The following is a 27,572-nucleotide window of genomic DNA, read 5'->3' as shown; positions in this document are numbered from 1 at the left end:
CTGGCCAACAGGAACCTAGCATATCTGTCCTCTGAGAGGCTCCACCCAGCAGTCAATGGAAAGAGATGCAGAGACTCACACTGGAACCTTAGACGGAGCTTGGGAGATCTTACTAAGAGTTGAGAGAAGAATTAAGGGACCCAAGAAGACAGGGACTCCATAGAAAGACCAACAGAGTCAACTAACCTGGACCTTTGGGGACTCCCAGAGACTTTATCACCAACCAAAGAGCAAGTCTGGGCTGGACCTAGGTTCCCTGCACTTGTGTAGCAGATGAGCAGCTTGGTCTTCATTCGAGTCCCCTAACTAGAGCAGGGGCTGTCCCTGAACCTGTTGCTGGCCTGCCCGCCTGCCCTGTGGATACCTGGCCCCTAAAAGGACCTTCTTGCCTGGCCTCAGTGGGAGAGGATGCACCTAGTCCTACTCCTGCCCAACTTGATGTGGGGGGTGGGATGTGACACCCAGAGGGGGCTCCTACTTCTCAAAAGTAAAGTGGAATGGGGGAGGATTGTGTGAGAGAGTACTGGGAGGAGAGGAAGGGCTGTTATTGGGTTGTAAAGTGAATAAATAAAAATTAAAAAACACACAAGAAGAAAACAAAACAGTGCAACTAAACCAAAACAAAGGACAATGAGGAAGGGAGGTGGAGGCGAGCAGTCACCCCACCTGTAGTGACAGCCCATCCCGCAGCTGGACAGACCTCTGCCATTGTCTTGCTCCTTATCATTGTTTGAAAGTAAGCTGATTCAAAAGTGACGAGTGGACACAGTGTTGAGAAGTACTGCACAAGTGTTTACAAGACTCTCCAGTCAGAGCCATTAAGCCTCAAGGACACAGGAAATCCTTCTAGAGCCAACCGCACTGAGTCTCCCCCAGTCCTGTCTGACAGAAGTCGGGGATCTGTCAGCTGAGAGGCTTACAGTTGTCACTTCCAGGTTTGAGGACAGCTACTTGGCTCCCACCTGCAGTTGACTGAGCCCCCACTGCAGCTGGTGCTGAAGCCAGCAGCTCACGTGCTGGGTTGTGCCAATCATGGAGCCCGTCCCCATTTTCTGTCCTGCTCCCTTAGAGACCTGCTCAGGGCCTCAGCCTCTGTTTATGGAAGGAGCCCAGTGAAGAAGGGCAACTTCTGAGGCTTACACAGGGCTTGTTCTGCCCAGCAGCAAGCTCTCAGAGTGCCCACAGCCCACTCCAGAGAAATAGCAAATGAATCAGCAGACATCCATCAGAAAAGGAAATGTGTATTAAAACAAAACAAAACAGAAACAAACAAACAGCAGGGGGGTTAGAGAGAACTCACAATAGGATGCCTTTAAATGCTGAGTACCTCATACACCTAAGGAAACACTTGGTTTTTAAACATAGATTCACTCACTACCTCTCTAAGATCATGCCAAAGATGTGTCTTAACAGCTTAGTTAAAAAAAAAAAAAAAAAAAAAAAAAAAAGCAAAAGCAAAAACCAGGTGTTTGTCTCTAAGCGATTTCAACTCTGATTCACACAAAAATGAAGAGCACCCGTGTGTGATTCATCGTGCTTCTGCGGGGAGGCAGAGCACGGGCGCTGTAAACCATTGCAGCTTCTTTTGTTGGTTTTATTTTAAAGTAACTTTAAAGAAAAGCAAACCACTGTAAGTTTTAAAAAAAAAAATCTGAAATTAAAATAGATATACAGAGAGAGAAGGAGAGGGAGAGGGGAGAGACTCACTTGGCAAGGACCTCAATCTGTTCCTTAAGGTTGACAATGGGCAGTATCGACTTGGTCACCTCCAGCACATACACACAGAACTCAGGGTCAGGAGGAGGGTACCACTCTTTCTCAGGGCTGCCTTCCGTGAACTTGGGCACTGCCAGGATCTCTTCTTCCTCTTTCATTTTCTCTTCTTCTTTTTTCCCTTTCCCTTTCCTTTGAAAGTAAGCAATAATAAAACCCCATATCCTGTCGAAATGACCAAATACTAACTATGCTCTGAGTCAATCTGAGAAGCCTCAGGGAAATAAGGAAAGGGTAATCGGGGAGGGAAATTAGTTAGAACAAAATACAATGTGTGTATGTATGTATGTATGTATGCAAATGCTATGACAACTCTCATTATTTTGCATCTATATTAAAAGTTAATTTAAATTAAAAATATAGAGACAATTCAAATGTCCTTTGATAAGAGATAGGTATATAGTGTTAAGACCATACAATAAAATACTGGTTAAGAATAAAAAGGGATAGGCTACTAACGCACAGAACAATTTGGAAGCATCTCAAAGGCATTATGCTGGCTGGAAAACATCAGTATCAGATGTAACACACGAATGATCCCATCAAAGTCATTCTTGGCTGGACCTGGTAGTCCATGCTTTTAATGCCAGCACTCAGGAGGCAAAGATAGGCAGATTACTGTGGATTCAAGGTCAGCCTGGTCTACAAGTGAGTTCGAGGCTAACTAGGGCTACACAGTAAGACCTTGGAAAGGCAAAAACGACAGGAAAACCACCACAAGGTCCCGACATCCAGAGAAAAGAAGGAGTTGCAGTATCAGGGCAGGACTCTGGGATGGCTGAGCTCCTTTCTATTCTGACTGTGGTGTCAATGGTCACACAAATTCCCTCTTTAAAATTCTGTAGCATTTTAAACAGAAAGAGATTTTGTGGCATGTTAATTTAAAACTTTGTTGCTTGTATAGTTTTCTTTTTCTTTTTTTCTTTTTTTCAAATTTTCCTCTGTGTAGCCCAGGCCATCCTGGAACTCACTATTTACTCCAAGCAAGCCATGAACTCAGAAATCTGCCTGCCCCTGCCCCTGCCTCTGCCTCCTAAATGCTGGGATTAAAGGTGTGCACCACCACTGCCCGGCTAATTAAAGACTTTAATTGCTCTGGGCACTCTGCTTACATTTGCGTGAGTTATTATTCACGTTTACACCAATTATCCCTAGCATGGGAGGTGGAAAAGCTTGCTCTTCATACCCTTCCATTGACTAACACTAGGCACTAGCTGCTGAATTCCTTGAATCCATTTTCTGTTGGGCACCCTTCCTGCAAATAGCTTCTCCTAAACCTTTGACCCACCTCCAACCCCATATGTTATAATTACTTTCAGTATCTCCTGCTAATAGATAATGTCTTCTCTGTCACTGGTACTCCTTGGGATTACTTTACCAGCCTTTTTTTCCAGGGATGGCACTAGCTGAAAGGATGGAAGGACTGACAGAAGAGCAAGTGACTCTGCCTTAGGTAGTGCTGACCCAACAGAACTTTGGCTGGGGAGGAAAGGGTTTCAGCTTACATCTCTCAGGTGACACTACATCACAGAGGGAAGAAGTCAGGGCTGGAACTTCAGGCAGGAACTGAAGTGTAAGCCATGTAGGTATAAGGCCTACTGGCTTGCTCCTCATGGCTCTCTCATACACCCCAGGACTCCAGGGATGGTACTACTTACTGTGGGCAGAGTCCTTCAACACCAATCACTAATAAAAAAACATATTCTTCAGACTTGCTTACAGGCTCATCTGCTTGAGGTCATTTTCTCACTTAAGGTTCTGCCTTCCCTGAAGACTCAAGCTGACAGAAAACCAACTAACATATCCTCTAGATTGTCACTACAGCCCCTTTGCAAGGAATTAAAAAAAAAAAAACAAAAACAAAAAACGTAAAGGATGCAAGAGTCTCTGGTGATGCTCAGCCTTCCCACTTCACAGCTGACCCATACTCTAATGGCCCCTCCAATGGTATTTTCAGCTTTAGAAATGTTTCCTCTTAATAATTGTCAAGGGGCAACTGCAGTAAATGAGACTCTTATGGCATACTCGTGTGGGGTAACATCAAGAGGTTTGTTGAAATATGCTTGGGTGGCGTTGGAACAGAGTATTTCAGAGTTAATAAAAAGACCGAGTCTCAGGGATCCAGGTAGGTCAGAACAGGACAGTGTGGGCTATGTAGTGTTCCTCAGCTCAACCCCAGACCTGCTCCCCAGCTTCTAACCCCATAGTGACAAGTCTCAGGACGAGCTGCAGCTTCGGGGGTGTCCTAAGTGCTTCTGTCTCTCCTTCCCTCTTTCTGACTGACCTCAGTTCTACACTTCAAGATTTCTAGATGACTTTGTCACCTCGTCACTAGTGGCATGTAAATAAGAACATTAGTCTTAAGGTGAAGGGACTGTCACTTTAGCTGAACTTGCCACACCCTTCCTTGTATGTACAGATGCCGCTCCTTTGTCCTGTGTTCAGGAGACTAGACTCTCACAATGTTACGATTAAGCAGTAGATCTTCTGAAACAATTAATTGCCTAATGGACAGGAACTTAATTTGTTCCAGATTCAAATAAGCCAAGAATATGGGGCTAGCCTGGGACCAGGCAGGAGCAGCACCTACTTTAAGCAATTCTCAAGTTTGGGGCTTATGTTTCAATGAAGCAAACTGGGGGTGGGAATTATTTATCTTTACCCATTACTTACCACAGAAGGTAAGAGGAACAAATCAACTGAAGTCTACTTTTCTTTTTACTATTTTGAAAAAAAAATCAAAGATTCCTTCAATTGCTATTAGTAAGTACAAATCATTTTTAGTCCCCACCACCACCCTCAACTTTTTTCACACAGGTAGTCCAGGCTGGCCTCCAACTCTCTATGATGCCTAGGGTAAGTTTGAACATCTGATCCCCCTGCTTTCACCTCCTGAGTGCCGGGATAGCAAGTGTGAACTACCAGGCTGTCCTACTGCGGATTAAAGCCAGGTATGTGTGCAGACGAGGCAAGTACTTTGTCAATAGAGCCATCTCCCCAGAGCCAAATAGGATTTTAGAATAGATAAAACCATAGAAGCACAAAGCACACCGCAATTGTTCCAACCATAAGAGCTAGATCTCTTTCTCCCACTTTGTGTTGCTTCTGTCTTGAGGGTAGGGGACACAGCCAGAAAAAGGATGGAGAGAGTACCAACAGGAAAGGACACAGGTTCATGGTCTGCTGCAAGAAGCTAAGCCCCCTCCCTCCCAACCCCCATCACAGGTCGGGTGCAGGGACACCAGTAGCTGAGGACAACTACTGCCTCTATTGTCCTTTTGGAATGAAAGCCACTGTAGTACTTGATGGTAGTAGTTAACAGGGTAACCTGATTTATCCAGAGACAGGAGAAATTCTGGGTAAATTTTTCAAAGACAGCACAGAATAAAAACAAATGCTTAAGTTACGACTTAATGCCTCATTCAATACATATGATTTAAAAGTCAAAGCAGTGTTGGGGCTCAAACCCAGGTAATGAGGCTTGCTGGGCAAACTTTATGACACCAAGCTATGTAATGCCCAAAGGGTGGCAACTAACTAGGAAATTTTAGGTGCTAGGTTGTGGCTCAATGTGAGCCCTTGCCCACTATGGAGACCCCAGGGTCCCATGCCCAGCACAGAAGAAACAAAAGCAATCTCTCCCTTCCTGTGCCCTTGCTGCATAATCACAAGTTGTCGAGATTATAACTAGGAGAAGAAAACAATGAGTTTCCTACCTTACTCCCTTCTCTTTGGTGACAGCTCTGCTAAGGACAGTGTTCCGTCCCGATGCTGGCTCTGATTTTTCTTCTGTAGGAGATCCAAATCCAGCACTAAAACGAAAACTATTTTTCTTTTTTGTCATTTGAAAAGAACATGGCTTATTCTAGTCACACTAACAGTGCTGACAGGTGACATTTTAAAGATAACTCTCATTAGAAGGTCCTTTCTCTTCCAGCATGATTGGATTCAGTCACCACTGCAGTCAGGGCCTATCCCATCCACAGTTTAGGGAAACTCAACCTCTACCGCTGCTCCTCCATGTCTCATTTCCCCCAGACAACTTTGCCACACCAGCTTACAAAACAGTTATGCAGCTAAATCATCATCATAAGAAGAATTGATTTACCAAAATCTAAAACTCTAAAAACAAAACACCCCCTTCACACACACACAAATTTCCAACCACCTGGGCAGGTTGGTTGAGTGTTGACACAAAGTGTCCTTACTTGGCCTTCTCCTTGCTTGCCCTTCTTAAGGAAGATGAAGAAGAAATGCTTCGTCCATAGCCAACGTCAGATGATTTATCCTCCATAGATGGAGGTGGAGAGCTAAAATGTTACACGTTTGAAGTTAGGTACAAGCTAAAATTTGTCAGTGCTAACTTTGTCCTGAGAAACAGATTTCTTGGAAAAGTCATATTTGCAGAGCCGTGCCATATTATTTTTAAAGGCATAAAGAAGAACTTAAGACAAAGCTTTCACCAAGCCTGAAATGGATTAGCTCAGCTGGCAGAGGGCTGGCCTCAAAAAAGCCTTCACAAAGCCTTCAGCTTGATCCTCTTCGCCACATAAATTATGACTGGTGGTGTGCACCTATAATCTACCCACTGCTGGAGGCGGAAGTTCAAGGCCATCCTCAACTACGAGAAGGGTTTGAGGCCAGCTTGTGCTATAAGAAATCCAATTTAAAAAGCCAAAACTTGGGGAGCCAGCGTGGTGATGAGCACCTTTAATCCCAGCACTTTAGAGACAGAGGCAGGTGGCTATCGGTGACTTCAAGGCCAACCTAGACTACACAGTGAGTTCCAGGCCAGCGAGAACTGCATAGTGAGACCCTGCATTTATTTTAATGCTGCTTTAATTTTTAGAGTTACCATTTATTTATTCTAAATAAAGATGATGGGTACACATTTCTGGAGGTGTGTCAATATTTTCTATACATTATTTGCTATTTCTATAATACTGGATTTTTTCCAAATCCACTAACATGGAGTCAAAGGAAAATCTGAATTGCTTCATATCAGGCTGAGTTTATGGACCAGCTCTTATTATAGTGCTGGATACAGCTGGGAAGATCCCCACTGGAAACTTTTTCTACTTGCATGTTGACAAACACAAACTGCATACTTCCCTCCCTGCAGCACCCCCCTCCCAGGACTCACATGTCAGATTTATTGTTGACTAATAGAATAGCGCGTTGATCATTCAGCTCCTGTAAGCACAGTTCTTTCAGTGATAAAAGTTTGGTGCCAGGATTTATCTGTAAGATAATGTGAGCACAAAAGCATGATCTCTGCATGTGTTAGAGTTTAAACATGAACCCTGATAGAAGAAATTCTTGACAGTTTGAAGGATCTAATTCATTCATGTGCACACATACTGTAGATAGAGATACAGACCAGATATGAAGTGAGTAAACGCATATATATATATATATATATATATATATATATGTAGATGGATAGATAGATGCATAGATAGACAGACAGACAGATAGAAGGTTTAATAGATGAATAGATGAGAGATAGATAGATGATGGATAGATGGATAAATGGATAGATAGATAGATAGATAGATAGATAGATAGATAGATAGATAATCTCTATACATAATTAGATATGGAAGCCAGAGCTTGTAGACATACATCTTTTATACCCACATTCTTTGCTATTCTATATCATAGCTGTTATCGCCCTTTCTGGAAGTATTTGTTTCCAAAATCTAATTATACACTCTAGGGAGGACTTTGCCTGTAAAAAATACCTATGAGCTGAAACTGATTTCACAGTGTCATGGTCCTGTCCAAAGAGAAGTTGGGGCTGGAAAGATGGCTTAGCAGTTAAGAACACTTGACTTTCTTGACCCAGGTTCAGTTCTGGGAACCCATGTAGCATTTTACAACTGTCTATAACTCTTGTTCCAGGAGATCTGATGCTCTCTTCTGTCTTTCCCAGGTACTATATATATATATATATATATATATATATATATATATATATACTCCTTTACCCATCTGACACATGGGTAATATCATCTTTTATTCTTCCATTTTTATCAGCTCAGCTTTCATGCTGCCCCATATGTATATATATATATTCCTTTACCCATCTGACACATGGGTAATACCATCTTTTATTCTTCCATTTTTATCAGCTCAGCTTTCATGCTGCCCCATATATATATATATATATATATATATATATATATATATATATATATGGTGCACATGAATACATGCAGGCAAAATACTCATGAACATGTTAACAGAGAGGGAAGAAAACATCATAGGGTCCCACTTCTAGAGAAAGAACCACAGGAAACTAATCACTGCTGGGAGAAGGGTAATTCGTATTTCCCAGGGATGAGCCCCTTACTGGTTTCCAATGTAAATGGTGTTCTCTCTCTCTCTTCTCCCCCTCTCTCTGTGTCTCTCTCCTATCTCTCTCTCTCCTTTTTCTCTCTCTCCTCTCTCTCTCCCTCTCTCTCTCCTTTTTCTCTCTCTACTCTCTCTATGACTCCTTCCCTCCTTACCCCCTCCCCTCTGTCCATCTGCCAATCTGTCATCCATCCATCCATCCATCATCCATCCATCTTTCTATCTATGCATACATACACACATATATATTTTTATATAACAATACTAATCAAAGATAAAGAGGTTATAAAATTAAGAGTGAAGAGATACAAAAGTGGGATAATTTTGTCAGTCTGAAAGAAAAGGCCAGACTAAATCAACTTCTTGGTCTCCTTATGATCAAGTAACAGGTTTCATTCTTATATAAGATACTTTTCATGATCTTTTTAAAACAATGCAAAGCAGTTCTCCAAAACAAAGACAGATCCTATCATTATGCATTTCCCATTTCAGACTGAGACCTTTTAGTAGTCTTCAAGAATCCAATGATCTGAACTCCTTTACCCATCTGACACATGGGTAATACCATCTTTTATTCTTCCATTTTTATCAGCTCAGCTTTCATGCTGCCCCCGATCCTGATATTCCTCAAACATGCCAAGCACAAAGAAACATTTACCCTTGTTCCTCTGCCCAGAAGTTTCTTTCCCAAAGAATCCCCATGCTAACTTTCCCGATTCTCTCCACAGTTTTGTTCAGTTACTCTGTTCAATGAGGGTTACCTAACTACCCTTTCGAAAAAGACAGCCTGCAGTCCTATTTTCTCCTAGTTTCATAGACACCCTCATCCAGACTCTGCTCTGATCTCTCTCACTCCCTTCTCAACTCTAGCACATTGCTGTGGTGTCCTCCATCTCCTCTAATGGGAGCAGACATCTTATATCCTTTTCATTCAGCGTTGTCGTCGTCAGAGCCTGTAACACCAGAAGCTTAGTGTTTGCAGAATGAATGAATCAGAATTCTCCTTTGTATAGAATATTATCTTATTGAACATTTTAAAGACTCAAGCCATCATTTGTCTCTGTGTTAGTGTTCTCTGGTTTGTTGCTCTTGTCCTTAGCTCTCCCGAAGCATCTGATGTTACAGTAGTTCTTTCAAAATTACTTGCCGTTGAATAAAATGAGCTTTTGTGGAGGAGCAATTTCTTGGTGGTTTGTGTGTGTGGCGGGATGTTACTGAGACTGTGATTAATAAGCTGACTTAAACAGCAAGTAAAACAGAATCTAATTAAAACTCTATGAAGACTCAAAAATCTTATAGTCAGATGTAGCCCAGGCTAAAGTGCTGATTTTCACATTTCTATCTGCAAAAATATAGAGTACGTTTGGTGCTTATAAAATAGTAAAGTAATGGCATCATGATTAAAGGGAAAATCATAGTAAAACACAAATAAATGCTACCACTTACCCGACCGTAATCATAGAATCCATCGCTAATTATATTGCTTGATGACAAATAGCCAGTCTGGCTGTATTTCAGGGAAAGATTGTTGTTTAGCAATTTGTTATAGGCTGCCTCACTGAATTTATTTTTCCGACTTAATGATCGATTAATTTCTTCAAGGATATCTAGGGCCCTGTCAATAAAATAAAAAATAAAATAAAATAAAATAAAATAAAGCCTGTGTTGTTTGCTTTCTCCAAGCCAACAGACATTGAGTTCCCATTTATATCCTTAGGCTCCTGAGCAAAGAATTGAGTTGGAAAGCGGAGAGCCTCCTCTGCCTTTTTAAATGAGGTGAAACTGACAGAATTATGAAGACGAATCAGCACTTTCTGAGAACATAAATGCCATGCAATCACTCATATTTAAACAGTTGGTGGGACACGTCCTGGATAAATGTCTGTGTTAAAAGCTTGGTCATCTGCCTGCCGCACTGCTGGGAGGTGGTGGAAGCATTCGGGTGGGTTCTAGAAGGAGAGATGGGTGGGGTCTAGCAGGAGAGATGGGTGGGGTCTAGCAGGAGAGATGGGTGGGGTCTAGCAGGAGGGAGGTCATTGGAGCAACTTGTGAAAGGGTTACTGGGAGCCTTTCCCTTTTCCTTTTGATCTCTAACAGCCAAGAAGGGAGGAGCTCGGCTTGGGTCCATGCTCCCACTGTGATGTGATGCTTCACCCAGGTCTAAAGGCAACAAAACCAAGAAACCATGAACTAAAATATCTGAAGTCAGGAGCCCAAATAAACCTTTGTTTTTTGTAAGTTTCTTTCTGAGGCATTATTACAGCAACAGAAAACTGACAAATGGGTAAAAGGAAAAAAATCCCTTGTTGGTGTTTTGTCACTTTCTTTGGTGTAGTTTGAGATCAGCTATTGAGATTGCTCCAGCTTGGCTCTTTCTGATTAGTGCTGCTTTGCTTCTGCCGAGTTTCTTAAGCTTTCACGTGAATTTCAGGATTGTCTTCTCTAGACTTGCAAAGAATGTCATTGGGATTTTGATGGGTACTGTGCTCAATATACGGGTTGCTTTTGAAATACGGATGTTTCACTATTATTGATCATGATTCAAGGGTGTTCACGTAGCTCGTTTCTCCATCTTCTAGTGCCTTCTTCAACTTCCTTCTTCAGTGTCTTAAAGTTTTTGTGTTAGAGGCCTTTTATGTCACAGGTTATATTTATTCCTAGTTTTTTAAAAAAATATATATTTTAAATGGAATTCATTTCTCTTCCATTTCCTTCTTAGCAAGTTTAATATTGGCACACAGAAAAGCTACTGATTTCTAGATGTTATCTTTAGATCCTGCTAAGTTTCTGAGAGTGCTTGTCATATCTAGGAGTCAGTTCTAAGAGTGCTTCACAGGTTTTCTGTGAAATATTTAGGATCTTTTGAGTTAAAGATTAAACTGTCTGCAAAAAAGGGACAGTTTGACTTTTCCTATCCACTCATTTCTTTCTCTTGTTGCTCTGGCTAAGACTCTGTGCACTGTTGAATCTGAGCAGCCTCTATAGCTACTTGCATCTTATTCCCTATTTCAGAGCAAATTATTTTAGTTTTTCTACACTTAGAAATGTTGGCTAAAGATTTGCTCTATGTACCCTTAACTCTGTTGAGGCATGATCCTCCCCTCCCCCCCCCAATTTCTCCAGGGCTTTTATCATGGAGGGATGGTGAACCTTGTCAGATGCCTTTTCTCCAGCAATAGGCACCGTGGTGTGACTTATGTTTGTCGGCCTGCTTATTTATTGTTACACTATACGGTAGGCAGAATTCTCCAGTGAGTTGCTATGGCCCTGGCTTCCCTATCATTGTTCATCATTGGAGTACAAGACCCCAGATTTAGCCACAAAATTATATAATAAGAAAAATGCTTGGGAATGCATGGGAACCTTCACGCTCCATTTGCTGCTACTATGCTCAGAGAGCAAAGTTCACCTGAATCTTGTGGGGACCATGAACTGGGGGAAGGATGCTAACTAACTACAGGTATCAGGTGAAGGGTTTGGTGGAGAGAGCTAAGAAGAGATGGTAGCTGTGGTTCACCCAGGTGATTTTAGCCTTGAGGCTGTGCTTGGCAAAGCTGAAAGAGAACCATTTTTCAAGATGAACTGGAAAATGAACACGGAGTATGCATGGCTCAAGGTGGGTGTCTTGGGTGGACAGACTAGGGAAGGATGTCCTGCCCCAGGGTGGCCCTTTCTGAGTGCTAGGCTTTTTGACAGTACAGGCTCTATTGGGTGCTCCTTCGACCTAAAAGGCTTGTTGCTTTCTTTTGGTTTTGAACTAGATGCAAGGAACATCCACTCACCCGAGCCTGCATAACTCAACTGCCATCAGCTCATCGCCGGCACAGACCATCACAGCCCAGCTGGCATGCCTTCGTACCTCGTCATTCTTGGAGTGCAGGAGCCCAACCAGGGGCACCAGACCACCGCAGTTCCTCAACTACAAGCAAAAAACAAAATTGACACATTGAGAGTATATCAGTGGGCATGGCAGCCCACATCTGTAATCTCAGTATTCAGTGGCTGGGACAGGAGGCTCCAAGTTCAAGTCCATCCTGTATTACAGAGCAAGACCCAGTTGCAAAACCCCAAGGCTGTCCTGTCGATATGGTTCATGGGTGGTGAACTGCCTGACATACATAGAATCCTGGGTTCCATCCTCAGCAGGGCATGGGAAATAGAAAAAAAAAATCAACATTCATACATTAGAAAAATCTCATTGAATATGCAAAGATTTTAACTGTTTTCGAATGTGCCAATTTAGAGTTATTAAATTCACAGGGAAGTCTGACAGTCTTCTTTACAAGAGCCCAGTTTTCCATTTCAAACTAAGAAACCCAAGGAAAGTCATTATAGAGTTCCTCAGAATTCCCCTGGGATACTGCTGGAGGCCCATGTCCTGCTTAGTTACCCTGTACCTGAACACTGAAGGTTCATTTGGTCATGACAGACATAAATGTGTCCCCTTACTGCTGAAAGTGACTTTATATAGGTAATAAAAGTGACATTGTTGTCACTAGGGGATGATGCTATACCCTCAAGCAGTCCCAGTGTTGTTGCAAAGATTGTAACAAAAGGAAGACAGAAACAGAGGACATGGTGGGATGTGCTGATGCTGTGACCATCTTGAAGGAGGAAGAAGGGACTATAAGCCAAAGAATGTAAGTGTCTATAGTCCAGAAGCTGCAATGGCCAATGGAACCCACATACACACACACACACACACACACACACACACACACACACACACACACACCATGCTCGCTCGTGTATGCTGGGACTACAGCTCACTGTTTCTCTGAGCGGGCAAATACTCCTCACAGCACACCATGGTCCAGGTTAGCAGCAAAGTCAAAGCCTTGCTGGAACAGTTGTGTAGAAAGGGGCTCATGTTTTGGTATCTTCACCATAAAAAGGTTGATTCGGTGGGGAACAGAGAAGAAAAGACAGCAAGAAAGAAGCTGAATGGAGCTATGTTAGTTACATCATTAAATAATTTCTGGGGATGGAATTCCAACAAGAAAGGAATGATCTGAAAGTTTGCATGCTGGTTTTGTGTTTGAGATGCGATATTACATTCTCTATGTCTAGAGAATGAAAAGAACATTCCAGAAGATAGTGTCAAAGGCAGTATTCAAAGTCAAGAGGCCATGTTGTCAATGATCCACTCTCAAGCATTTTCAAGCCAAACATAGGAGCTCTGGCTTAGCCACAGTGTCAGCAAATAGAACTCACTGGTTCCTTTGAGACATGGCATGCTTAGGAAGCCAAATTTCTGACCACATTTATTTCTGGGTATAACACAAAATAGAGATCTAATGCTGTGTGATCTATTGGCAGAGAGCTAACTTATTAATTTCTCCATCTATTCATTTTCTCATTCATGTAACAGCTACATGCTAAACAGGCATTATTAAAGTCAGGTATGGAGGCACATCTGCAATCCCATCTCTCAGAGGGTGAACAAAGGGGGAATGGTGAGTCCCAGGCTAGAGGCCAGAGACCTGCCTGGGTTCTGCAGTGAGAACCTGTAGAAAATAATATATAAATGGACATTATGTACCAGGTATATAGTACTAGCAAGAACAAAGGGCAGAAAACGCTGTTCCTTTCCCAAAAACTTGAAGGCATTTATAATTTTTCCTTCCTGAACCGCAAGGTGTGGAGTAGAAAGACAGGGCGAGACTTGATGAATAACGGGAGCATAGAGAGGGCTCCAGCTAGGCTGGAGGGGTGGAGAAAGGCCCCTAGAAGATGAAATGGCGTTGGATGGGAACAGCAATTTACTAGGTAGATAAAAAAGGGACGCTTCCTTTGCTTTTAGAGAAAAGGAGGCCTTAAAGAAAGAGCGGGCATTCACATGAACTTAGGGAGCAATGGTGTGCGGAGGGTTAGGTGCTGGAAGGTCAGTGTGGACAGGAAGGCAGTAAACAGTTTCCTGCTGGGTCCCAGGCTAGGCAGACCCCTCTGCAAGTGCGGGATAGCATGGCCACGGCACTGTCGCTTGGCATCATGGTACCAACACCCAGCACAGTGCCTGGCACGGAGTAGTAAACACCCAGGGGCTAGCTGAATACCGCAGGAGATGGGTAGAAAGGTACCGTGTCAACAGGAATGAGGACAGTTAGTGAAGATTAGGTAGTAGTCTGAACAGATGGCAGGACTCCGAACCCCGTAACAGCCTCACCTCGGTGCGGGCTTCCACGTCGCAGGCAGTGGCAGCCACGGTGAGCGCTGCAGTGCTCTGCACCAAGGTGTTGGTGGAGTGCAGGGGGCCCAGCAGTGCGTGCATTATTTCATGGTTCTGGATGATAGCTCGCAGAGGCTCTTGCGTGGCCATGTTCGTCAGCACTGTGGCAGCATTGGCAACGGCTCCATCCCGCTTGCTCGACAGGATGTTAATCAGCGGGTCAATGGCATCTGCTTCTGCAGCAGCACTGTGTACAACAGGGAGAAAGGAATGCCATTCTCTCAATTTCAAGGCTGAGAAGTTTGCAACCCACTTAGAAACAGGGAGGTCTGTCATGCAATGAACCCAGAACCTATTGATCTAAGTGCAGTCTGAGGGAAATAAGTGACAGCATGTAATCCTTTTGGGTTATAGAAAATGCATGACCAAAACGTTTTAGGACTCTTGAGTGCTGGGTGTTTGTTCAGTTATTATCCTCAGTGAAGATGAATTTTAATTGTCAAAGTGACACAATTTGGAGTCACGTGGGAAGAGTCTCAGCGAGGCATTGTCTAGATTTGGTTGTGTTGTCTTTGGGGGAATTATGTTGACCCTGGTCGTTGAGATGGGAAAACCTGACCACTGTGGGTGGCAACATTCCCTGGGTGTGGGATTCTGAATTATATGAGTGGTGAAAGCCAGCTGAGCATTAGCATTCATGTATAAGTTCATAGCTGTCTCCCCTTGACTGTGGGTGTGATATGACTGGCCACTTCAGGTTTCTGCTGCCCTGGCTTCCTGAGAGAGTTGTACTTGACAAAAGGAGTCATGTATGCATTTTGGCCAAGACAGGCTTATTATAATGGGTAAAGATGTAAAGCATTTGATGCAAGGGGCTGTATTGTTAAGAGTGAAAAATAACCCTGTGTAATAAGATATATGGAACACACTGGCTCTGAAGGACCTACAGGAGCCAGATCTGCCGGAGCTATCAACTCACCATAGCAAGGGGTTGAAGATCTATCTGGACTATGGAGTAAGCTCAAGTTTGGCCTGGGCTACTTGGTAAGACAGTCTCAAAAGAAAAGGCAAAAAAGACAAAGGGGCCTGGAAACATGTCTCAGTATTAGAGCACTTGCCTAGCACATGCGTGGCTCTAGGCTCAATCCCCAACAATACTAAACCACACTAATAATAATAATATCAACCATTTACCTTAGTCATCACGTTAGTATAAGTCATCAAGACAGCAAATATTATTGATACTTTAATAACATGGCTGTCTCAAATTTGAACATCTCAAATTTATATTGGATGGATTCTTTTTCATGTAGGATTATGTTATAAAACCAGAAAGGGGCTTTATACACACTGTACCATGGAGCTACTTGCCAGCCCTGGAAATGTATTTTTCTAATCAACACACATTGGAATCTTTTCAAAATTTCTCTTCTTTTGAGTTACTTTTTGCAACTCAGACCTTGATGCCAAATGCTTCAAATCCTTAACCACCACAAGCACACCTTGCTCAAGATGTGCAACTCCTTTGTCAAGTAAGAGAAATTCTTCTCTTCTTCTCTTTTCTCTTCTCTTTTCTCTTTTCTCTTCTCTTTTCTCTTCTTCTCTTCTCTTCTCTTCTTCTCTTCTCTTCTCTTCTCCTCTTCTCTCTTCTCTTCTCTTCTTCTTTTCTCTTCTCTCTCTCTCTCTCTCTCTCTCTCAAAAAAAAAAGCGTACCTCACTTTTTTTCATTTTCTCATGAAGAGAAGAAACAAAGTAATAGGGAGCTGGAGAAATGGCTGCTACCTAGTTAGAATGACGTATTAATTTTGCAAAGGACCTGGTTTCAATGGCTCTAAGCTACCTGCAACTTCAGCTCTAGGGAAGTTCTAGTCTAGTCTCCCTGGGAACCAGGTATTCAAGTGGTGCACAGATGCACGCAAAACGCACATAAAATAAAATGAAATAATTTTTTATAAAAAGAGCCTTTATTTAAGGAGGAGGAGGAGGAAGAGGAAGAGGAGAAAGAGAAGAAGAGGAGGAGGAAGAGAAGAGGAGGAAGAGGAGGGGAAGGAGGAGGAGGAGGACAGCAATGGAACTGAGAAATAGTGTGTCGAGGCTCGGGATTCCTCTAAGGAACTCCCGAGCTCTGGCTCTTCTGCTCTGTGTTAGCATTCTCTCATAATGTGTGCCTTGCCTTGGTTTGTCAGAAGCTACCTTCTGCTTTGTCCTTTGCTCTTTACAAAGACAATAAAAGAAGTGCATAGAGACCTAGCTGTTAAAAAGCCCAGATTGCTGGTACACAATGCAGGACAGCTTTTACTGAGCTAAACAGCAACACAGTGATAAACCAACCTTTCAGCCCTGAACCTCTGCTTTCTGCCTCTAGTTTGTGTTATGCATGATTCTAAAAAAAATTACTAAAATGAGCTTTGGCGGAAAGGGTATCATCACAAAGCTTTTTGCCTAAAAAACAAGCTAATTACAAGACATGAATATAATATAAAATTTATATATTAAAACAATCTTTGCCTTAATTTTCTTTCTTTCAAACCCACAATATTCTGTTTTATTTTTTCCTGTCTCTAATGGGGACATCCTGAAACTGAAGGCTGTCATATTTTAAAAACATGTTTCAGTTTCCTTAACAGTACAGCATTATCCTAGCAAATGAGACAGAAGTCAAACTGCTGTATTATAAAATCCATAATTATAGGGCCATATGTCACCACAATAGTTAGAAAATATTTTCTGATATTTACCATCATCCATCGCTATCCAGTTGGAGTTTACTCAAATGAGTCTAAAGTGTAAAATTTAAAAATGAGCTGAACAAGAAACATAGAGATGGATAAGAACATGTGTGTTGGGGGGGGGGAGATGATCGCTTGTGGACTCGCACGTGTGTATGCTCGAGCGTGCATGTATGCATTGCACGCTCTGTGTGCCTCTGTGTGTGTGTGTGTGTGTGTGTGTGTGTGTGTGTGTGTGAGGAATGGAGGTGAGGGCTAGCAGTCTGCTGAATCCTAACCAGGCCCCGGCTACACACCCCCTTCTGCTTCTTCTCATCCCTCCGCACTCCATCTAAATCCAACCTGACCCTTTCTCTTGTGGATTAACACTGAAGCAGAGGGCCCACACATGCACATAATTCTTGACTTTTAATTTGAATTAGGATTTTTCAGAAGCGACAGACGTTCAATAGAAACCATGCTGCAGGTTTTCAATTCAGATCTTTTCCCAGGTTGGCAATATATTGGTGTTTGCCATAATCCATTCCTTCTTATGACCCATACTCCCTAAAGTTTCCTGAAAACACCACTATTGATTGAAAATTCTGCAGTTACAGGTTCCCTTCCCTCCATTCCATCTCCCTCCAACACCAGGGCCTTGGTAGCAGGGCAAGCATTCAGACTCATTACAAACTGTTTGAAGTGTTATTCTGTGAAAAAATAAAATTTGAAAGGTCCAAAAAGTTTGAGTGTCCATGAAGCCATATTCATGGGAACCACCCCATAGACAGCATCCCTGGTCACCTGGAAGTATGGAGATCAAATGACTTTCAACCTGAAAACCTTCAACAAAAGGGTCTGGGTGGCCTGGGTATTTGCTTGTGCTGCTAAGAAAGTCTCCCATCTACACATTATTGTTACAGAGAGGGGAATATGTTGTTAGTGAGAGCAAGATGCATGCTGGCCCAAGAGCAGATGTATTAGATGAGAAACTGATTTATAGAAAGGTTATACAATTTCATTTTTAGATAACAAAAATTGGAANGAAAAAGCATTTGTCCCTTTGCAAAAATAAAGTAAAGTATGCCCTGTTCTCTTCCCTCCCTGCTTCTACCTGGTCCCTCCCTGGGACCGTACTATCATGAGGCTATGACTACATTCGGACTTAATTTATCTTCTTAATGGATTTGTGGGATTATAAACCCATCTTAAAGTAGAGAACATCAATCAGTAAGTCCTAATATGTCTCGTGCTACAGCTCACACAGTATTTTAAAATTATAATCATACTGCTTACTCCAAACTCTCACAGATTCCTACTGCCAGGATAAAGCCCAGATTATCCACACCGCTCCCAAAGTCTGGCCTGCCTGCTCCTGCCTCCCTCTTTACCCCACACCCACTCCTCCCCTGTCCCTGTTGCTGTGTCTCACCCCAGGACATTTAAACAAGCTCTTCTTACTCCCCTGTCCCTTCCCCTGGATAATTCCCTTTCACAGTTTGGCATAAATGGCTTTTCCTCAAGAAAGTGGCTCTGGATCCCCAAACTCAGTTCTTTTTTTTTTAAACCTGAACTTAAGCCTTTGTAAAATATACATTACTGTCACGGTTCAGAAAACAATGTTTTGGCACAGACATTCACAGTCAAACATAGCAAAATGTGACTATTTCACAATATTTGTCATGGGATTCAGCAGTTTTCACTGGCGTTCCTAAACAAACAACAAAACAAGACACCCCCTCCCCAAACCCACCAAAACAAAACAAAACTACAGCAAAAACCTAAATGGATACTAAATTTCACCAAGGAAAAATTCAAGTATACATATAGCATCGACTGATGGCGTATGGTGCTAGTTCACATTTGTGTGTTTTCCTTTGCCACAGTCACTCTTCCCCACCCGTCCTGTGTTTTCTCCTGAAGAACAATATGTCATTCAATATCTGTTCAACCCTCTGCACTTTGTGCTGTCCTGGTGTGACTCACTGGTCGATCACTGCCCCCTCTGAAGTGCCTTCTGCCTGCTATATGCTTCTTAAAGCCAAAGTTTGCCCTTTATTTGGTTTCTCTCCAAGTTTAAAGGAGACCAAAATATTTTACTGCCTTGGATTAACTCAAGGTAGTAAAGAAAATCTGGGGGGACTTGACAAAGTATGACAAAGGACCCAACAAACTGGGTGTCCACTTTCTTTGTTCAGGCCATCCTCTCCTCAGGGCAATGTTTTTGCTATATTGAGGCAACTTTTGGATGAAGTTAAGTAATGAAATTTTGCACCTTAAATAAAAGACATTTTAGGAATCTGCTCGCTTCTCATATGGAGGGAATCGCAGCCTTTGCACGCAAAGATTCTGAATGTGCCACCAAGCCTCAGCATTCGGTCCTGGAATTGGATCTTTCTGCAGGTTTAAGAGCCATGTTCAACAGATCTGTAATGACTGGTTACATGAATCAAGGGTGACCTTGGGCATTCTGGAAATCTGTTTAACAGAGCCCACATACAGGGTAATACGTGAAACCCAGCAGAACAGATGGGATTGTTGGCAATAAGAACCTTGTTTGTTTACAGCGACTACAGCCATTCCCACCAGCATGACATTTCATATGTCTCTGAGTTTTGTCACACCGAGAAAGACATATTGGCACAGCCAGGCTACAGTGGTTGAAACGGGCACGCTCAGCACAGCGCAGGACGGCACCGCACCTGTAGCCGTGCCAGCTGACAGGAGACCTGCACGGGTGAAGCGTGGAGGCAGACCCTGGCAAGCAGGTGATGGGTCTTCTGCTGGTTACCAGAGCCAGAGCGAGACTGCATAGAGCAAGAGTCTGTGCTTGCTCTTCCTGTTTCTGCACCCCCCCCCCTTTTTTGACAGAGCTAATAATCCCAAAAGCACTGCATTGGGCTGAAGAAATGGCTCAGATACTACAGGCGAGGCTCGAAACCCTGAAGACAAAGAGTGGGATGTGTTTGCTCAAGTGCTTGGTTCCAGAGTTGAAAGCAGGGATCACCTGGGAATAACTCTCGGCTTCAGAATGCTGTGACAATACTGGGCAAGAAGACTTCTTTTAAATAACATTTAAAGAACATCTGGCTCTAACGGGAGAAATCACAACTGTAGGCACATCCTTAAAATAAAAGATCTTAAGGTAGCAAGATGACTGTTACAAAGTAAAGGTTTGCCGTAGGTGTTATTCTGAGGCTTCCAGAGTGTTTTTGCTAACCATCTCTCTGTCGTGGTTTCTGTAGAAGAACTCTACAATCAGAGGCTCAAGCATGCTGCCCGGGCACTTCCGCAGACAGCACAAGTGTTTTTGTTACAGAACTCCGTGTGAATCAAATGTAATTTTCTTACAGAATGTTGAGGAATCTTTATTGACTTATCCTTTTGATCACAATTCTTCATTTCCTCACGTGTCTGCCACCCTCTGTTTCCAAAGCCAGCCTGCTCCGCCATGGGTAATTAGTGGGTAGTAATGAACTACCCTGCGAGGGGAGAGAATAGCTCTCCCCAGTTCACGTGGTCGACTTGTCTCCGAATAAAATAGGGATGCTCCTCAAAGTGTTTGGATGCTCAGAATAAATGATTCTGCAGTTAGCAAATGCTCCTGGATAGCCTGGAAAGCGGTCTGTAATATCTATAAATGACATGGAATAGGATTCCACAGTAATTAAAGATATAATTTTATGTTACTAAGGACACTGAATGCTCTAGTGTGACTAAAACATTTCAATCCCCAGCTATGTCCCCATTCCTCAATCAGCTCCAGCGCAGGTCCCTGGGGCCCCTCCTAAGACCGACCCTAAGGTCATGATCCTCTTTATGACCCGGTGATACTTTGTTTCACTTATGTATCTGTCCCGTTTGAAAATTACCTTTTGAGATGACTGACGGGTGCTCACTTGTAAAACTGATACGTGGGAGGCTGACACAGGAGGACTGGGATAGCCTGGGCTACTGGCCATACCCTGTCTCAAAGCTAAAATAGAATAGTTTTGTGTTGCTCAGGCTGGAGGAATGCATGTCCTCAGGGCCTTTGCCCCTGCTCCATCTCTACAGCTGGGGCCGCGCCTTACACAGAATCAACACAGAAGGAATTGAGGGAAGTAGTTACAAGATAACCAAAGGACCCTAAGCTTCAAGATGAATTCATAGATAAATAACAGAATGTCAAAATGGGGGGAGCCCCTAGATCCCCTGTCAGATGTCATTTCCAGAGAGAAGAGGTTACTGGAAGGGCCAGAATTCTGCTTGCCATTCTTAGCGGCTCAGAGGTACAAACGGAGGGGTCAATCTGCATCCATCTGTTGTTTCCTAGTTGTCAAAGACACAATTCAGACGTAAGGAAAGCAATCATGAAGGTGTTGACTACCTGCACAGGATTAAAATCCTGACCATGTGACCTTTAATCCATTCTATTTATTTTGTTTTGCCTCTTTGCTTGCTTGAAGCCTGGTTTCCCATAGCCCAGGTAAGCCTGCAACTCACTACATAGTCAAAGATGATCTTACACTCCTGAAACCTGTCTCCCAGGGGCTGGGATCACAGCCACACCCCTTCATGCCCTGAGGTCTTTTTTTTAAGCATTCCAATGTTTTCAGAGAACAATGTTTTCAGAGTCCATCTTTCCCTTCCAAGGAGAGCAAACCGTAGAGTCTGTTTGCTTCGCTTGCTTTGTTGTTCAAGAAATGTAAAAAGAGGAGAGGCTGAGAAGATTGGAGGAAAGGAGAGATGACAGAGAGAGAGGACTCTGGGATTAAAGACACAGATTAATTTCTTTGGAGAGAGCAAGAGCCTCAGCACTTGCTGAGCAACTGGTAAGTGGGAGGGTGAGTGGCCAGGGTAGAGAGAAGGAACTCTCAGAGACTCAGTATCTCTGATACGGGCTGCACAGAGATACAGGGACATAAGACAGGCTGTTGTCCCAAGGTGCCTCAGTGTCCTGCCTACCTCTGGTAATCTGGGGAAGTAACATGCATCTACTTGCTCACGTGTAAAGGAACAAATGCACACAACAATGACAAGGACATTCCTTCACACACAAGACTGCTGTAAGGATTCGAAGCTACACTCTACAGGGGTACTTGGCTAAGTGCTTACCCATAACTGCCAGCTACCAGAAACGGCAGAATCTACCACGGGGAAATAGGACCGTATTCCGCCATTTGTATGTGTGTGGGAAATCATCCTTTACAGACCACCTTCCAGCCAAACAGCTGATATAAACTTGCAGGGTTAGAGTGGAGGCAGCTTCTTCAGAGATTGGATCTGAGCCTTTCCGTGTAGCTACAAATAATGAGCAATAAGGGCCTATTCCCAAGTGAAGGGAAAAAAAATGTAAGGGATGATTAATAATGTGAAAAGTCAAGGGTGGATACAAAATAATGTATAGGTTTAAATAGGCTTCAAATTAAAAGAGAAATAATGTGAGGCTATCCAATCTGTTCGATAATTTCCTATGAAAATCAGTAGTGCCGGAAAGCGGGCAGTTCTAGCAACTTTAAAATGTTATGCAAATATCAGCCCCGCTCTGTAGGTAATAAAGGCAGCACAGATAATTTTCTAATTGAACATTTTATGAGATTCCCTGAGCCTCAGAAAACTGGTAGTTAATCAAATTCAAAGTGTTTGTCGAGGTCTGGCGAGCATCAGCTGACACAGTGTAGGGTGGGGAATCAGGTGGTTTTATTGAAAACTCAGTTTTTCATTCTGAGTGCTTTTTAACTTCAGTATGACTCCCACTCCACCCCACCCCAGCCCACCCCCAGCCCAATAAAAGCAAAGTCAGGACAAGATTCTTCTACGCAGACAGGAAGAGAGGCACTATGGGTGGGTATAACAAACGGCCACTCAGTAAATTTGGATGGAAGGGATGAGGTGTCCTCATAAGGATACCACGAGGACTCTTTTCTTTTGTCATTGTAATACAAAGCACTTTTATCACTTTGTCCATTGCAAATGTGTGTGTGCACCATGGCTTGTGTGTGCAGCTCAGGACAACCTCTGACAGTCAGATCTTTCCACTGTGTGGGAAAGGACTTGAGAATCGAACTCAGGACATCAGGCTTAGGGACAAGGGCCATTACCCACTGTCCAATCTCAGAGGCTCTCAAAGGATTTTTAAAGTCCCAAGCACTTTGAAATATTATCCTTAGTTTTTTTTTTTTTTTAATAACGATCCTTTAAACAAAAGCAGCCTTCCTAAGGCAGCAATGCTATGTTGCCTCTCACTTTTATTGGGAGACTTCCAAGCTTCTAAAATTTTACAATGAATTTAAACAAAAATTAAATAATCTTTTCTATTGCCATGGGATTCATCTATTGCTCAAACGTGCTGCGTTTGTCCCTGTGATAACACAGCGAAGCAAATATTCAGCCACTGGTGGAGGAAAAAAAAAAGAGGTGTCAAAACATTTTGAAATGACTGCACCTCAGAAAGGGACAAAGACAGACACAAACATCTGCTAAACGTGTATTTAGCAGTAGAATACTATCACAGTGAAATGCTTTCCAGATCACAATCTTTTAATAATGTTCCAAAAATATTATTTTAGGCTCACCAGAGTGTTTCAAATTAAATTAGTGTGTGTTTCATTAAAACACAGAGCGCTCGGTCCATTTTTACCCCTCCCCCAACTCTCTCCTGAGCCGCCACTAGGGGGCAGTATGAAGACGCGGTTCTTGCCGCTGTGGGTGAAGGGAAATCGCTCAGAAAACCATTTTCTTAAGAAAAACCCGACGCGACAAAGACAATAACTGCGTGGCTTAGGCTTTAGGTCCGACCCATACATCAAGCCTATGTGCTGAGTTTGCGTCTTTCGTGGGTCGTTTCTCAGTCCAATGTTTCTTTAAGGGTTTTGAGTCCCGAGATTACTTATCCTAAGTGAATCTGAGTGCTGGGGAGCCCTGGGTCTAGACAGAGTGGTAATTTTTCCTTAAAGGACTGTAGTAAACAACTGCAGCCATCTCGGAGGGTGTGTGGCGTCCCTTCCTGCAAGATATGACGGGGAGAAAGGAAGAATTGGCGTTTGGCCACTTTTTAACAGATGTGTTTTGTTGTGTTCTTGTCTTCAAAATAAGTGGACATCACTCACTCTGTTACAGCCAGCATTCTACAAGAAAATATGGCGACTCTACAGATAACCAGTCCCACATCTACAAGTTAAAAGGTATACAAAGAAGTGGTAAAATAAATAAACACAGCATATTATGTTACCAGCCCCACGCCCAGCTTTATTTATTCCGGTGGTGATTTTTTTTAAAGCCTGAACACACACACACACACACACACACACACTTTCTTCACTGGCATAGATAATACCCACTTCCTTCAGCTCAGACCATTCCTGGCTATGTGACAGGACCTGAGTCCTGGTTTTTCTCAAGGCATGCTATATACTCTTTCAATAGTATATAAAAATCTATCCTGAAGATGTATTTAAAATTTCCCCCACATATTATATATGGTTTTCTTAGACATGATAATCAACAAATAAATTTTGTAGGCATTAAAGTGATAGTATCTGTCTTCCTTCAGCTTTATTTAAAGGGGAGAAATTTTCTTTGTCTCTAGAGAAATTTTAATACCAATACTACTAAATGATCAGTCATTCATATTGACAGAGATATACAGTCAAAGATAGTCAAAAGTTAACAAAGCACTCAGGTACATCCGTGTAAGGCTCTCTGTCTCTGCACAGAGCCCCTTAATCATCATCAGCGTTTGTGCTCCTGGCCACAGGTCGCACAAAAGTAGAGAAGTCTCTTAGAGACTTGTCTCTGCTATTTCGAAGGCTTAAGGTGGCCCAACAATTAATCAATGTATTTTTAAGTGGCCAGTTAATATATGTTACAATTCAGAACTTTCATGGGTTGCTGCTTTTGTGGGAGGTGAGAAGCTATACAAAAGAACTACAAATTCCACAGGAGAATGAGGAGAAGGGGTCTTTAAAACTATCTTCATGGAGCTAAGGTAAGATGGCTATGAAGAGTCAGGGTCCATATAGTTGAACACCGTTGTTTGTGAAGAGTTTAACCTTAGTTACAAGTTTCCACTTTCTTGTAAGTATTAAAATGATTATAGTTGTTGTTTTCAATATTTATTCATTGGTAATTACTAAAATTATATCTTTAAAAGATATCCTTTTTAAAAAGCCCAGTCTGCATCTATATTCATCTTCAAATCTTGTCATGGTTTTTCAGTGGGTAAATTTAGTTATTAGTGCAAAGGATTACTGAATTCTTTCCATTTTGGGGGCAACTTTGAATCTAATTCTGGTCAGATCCAACAGATGGCAGTGATGTTGTAAATTGTTTAAAATACTCTCATTACATGTAGGATTGACTACTCAGAAGGATGTCAACCACAAATCATGGGCTCCACACTTGTATAAATTATTTAAGAATTTGGGATGATTAATTGGGCAGAAAAGTACACAGTAAATAAAACCTGAAATTCAACTGGAGATATTTCCTACATTCACAAATTAAATGGCTTCTCATTTCCAAAAAGCACTATACACAGAGAACTGTCCAGTAGATTACCAGCATGCTAAGGAAGGAGGGCTGCCCCAAATTACCCAAGGGGGCTACCTACTCATGCCTGCCTATTTTACTGCTTCATCTCATTTTCATCTTCCATACAGGCTTGTCTTTACTGTCTCCTACTGTATTTACCCACGTAGAACAATTTCTTTCTCCTTTCATTTCTAACAAGAGACCCTGGCAGTTCTTGTCTCTCATTCAGATAAGTACTTTGATTCCTGTAAGTTGTTCCTTATTCTTCAACCTTTATTCTGCAAGAAACAAAAGACCAAAAGTAAGAATGGAAGGCTTCTGGAGGGAAGCCACTGTTGACTTCTGTGGTCCAAATTATGTGGACACAAACATTAGTAGGCACTTCCTGTTTGAAGATAACGGCCACTGGTAGGCACATTTTGTATGTTTTTTCTGTTTGTTTCAGTTTGATAAAATTCATTGATATTTTAGCAAAGGCACTTATCTCTTCCTATATTGACCTCTGGATATAGTGGATATTTTATCAAACAGTAAAATGGACACTTTGCTTACATGAATATAAGTTGTTTGTGTATCTTAAGGTAACAAAATTATATAGGATCTAATTATGCTATCTACAGGAGAAAGCACCTGTTCTTGGTTTTTGTTTTCATACAATACTATATTCTCTTTCTTCCCTCCTCCATACACACACACACGCACACGCACACACACACACACACACACACACACACACACACATGCACTTCCCCACCAAATGTTATGTTCAGTATTGAGTATCTGAAATAGACCACTTTGCGTGAATGGGCTCTGCCTACCTTCATGAGCCTTCTGAGAACACCATTTGTCACCAAGGAAGGTCAGCATTTTGAATGTGCTTCTTCTGGTTTTTATTCATGTATATATGTTTCTCTATTTGTGTGTATGTGTTTTAATCTAAACCTTTCTAAAGTGAAAACTAACCAAACACTTAAAGCTGTATGCACATTTAGATTTTAGGTAGTAGCTTATATTTTAAATATAAGTATTCTTTATATTTAATTTTAAAAACGAGAGATTTGCCTCAGGTTTTGGTGGAATCAGAGGAACTCGCTTTCCCAAGGTAATACTTTAACAGTGACGTGGCTTTCTAGAAAAACTTTCTAGGCAAGAGGATTCTCGGCTCAAAACACCTTGGGCAAAATCCTTCTGGAACCGGAAAGTACTTCTAGAACATATCGTATAACCTGTTTTACCCTTGGTTGTTTTTCCCCAACAATATTAATTTGTCTGTTAATGAAGTAAGCTACAACTCATCTAGAGAACTTAATAGGCGGGCTGGAAACGGCCTCTGAGAAACTAGATCATGACCTCGAGCAGCATCCCCTCCATCGTGGCTTTTATATAAAGTTGGATATGGCTTAGTTACCTGGCACCGGGGCTTCTGAGTCACAGAAAGGCATGGATTTCGAGGGAATTTTGGCAGGGAAAGTTATGGAGCCAGCCAGCCAGCCAGGTCCATGCAGAGTGAAAGTGAGTGAATTCAACCTGCCAATCAAAGGTCCAGAGAATCCGTGGAACCCCAGGAGACTGCCCCTCAAGAATCTGCATTCACAGGGGTTGAGTGGACCCATACTCCCTAAAGTTTCCCGAAAACACCACTATTGATTGAAAACTCTGCAGTCACAGGTTCAACCCTGTCTGATGCCTTCCCTTCCCTCCATTCCATCTCCTTCCAACACCACAGCCTTGGTAGCAGGGCAAGCATTCAGACTCATTACAAACTGAAGTGTTATTCTGTGAAGAAATAAAATTTGAAAGGTCCAAAAAGTTTGAGTGTCCATGAAACCATATTCACGGGAACCACCCCATAGACAGCACCCCTGGTCACCTGGAAAGATGGAGATCAAATGACTTTCAACCTGAAAACCTTCAACAAAAGGATCTGGATGGCCTGGGTATTTGCTTGTGCTGCTGAGAAAGTCTCCCATCTACACATTATTGTTACAGAGAGGGGAATATGTTGTTAGTGAGAGCAAGATGCATGCTGGCCCAAGAGCAGATGTATTAGA

General features: G+C 42.4%; 1 protein-coding gene across 5 annotated transcripts in view; it reads right to left on the bottom strand.

The window, feature by feature from the left end:
- Armc3 (armadillo repeat containing 3) overlaps positions 1–27,572 on the bottom strand; it is a 95,073-nt gene that overhangs the window by 8,145 nt on the left and 59,356 nt on the right. For 2 of the 5 annotated variants that reach the window (XM_021156443.2, XM_021156444.1), the window contains exons 11-18: positions 14,297–14,546; positions 11,913–12,049; positions 9,577–9,745; positions 6,917–7,014; positions 5,982–6,083; positions 5,490–5,597; positions 4,447–4,494; positions 1,708–1,905 (exon numbers count right to left, since the gene is read on the bottom strand). In XM_021156443.2, the coding sequence (XP_021012102.1) occupies positions 1,708–1,905; positions 4,447–4,494; positions 5,490–5,597; positions 5,982–6,083; positions 6,917–7,014; positions 9,577–9,745; positions 11,913–12,049; positions 14,297–14,546 (1,110 nt within the window). The remainder of the gene's footprint in view (positions 1–1,707; positions 1,906–4,446; positions 4,495–5,489; positions 5,598–5,981; positions 6,084–6,916; positions 7,015–9,576; positions 9,746–11,912; positions 12,050–14,296; positions 14,547–27,572) is intronic. The other 3 variants (XM_021156445.1, XM_021156446.1, XM_021156447.1) reach the window with 3 other exon arrangements.

The sequence above is a fragment of the Mus caroli genome, chromosome 2 (assembly GCF_900094665.2).
Source record: "Mus caroli chromosome 2, CAROLI_EIJ_v1.1, whole genome shotgun sequence".
In the NCBI taxonomy this organism is placed as follows: Eukaryota; Metazoa; Chordata; class Mammalia; order Rodentia; family Muridae; genus Mus; species Mus caroli.
This window is presented reverse-complemented; position numbering and strand designations above follow the sequence as displayed.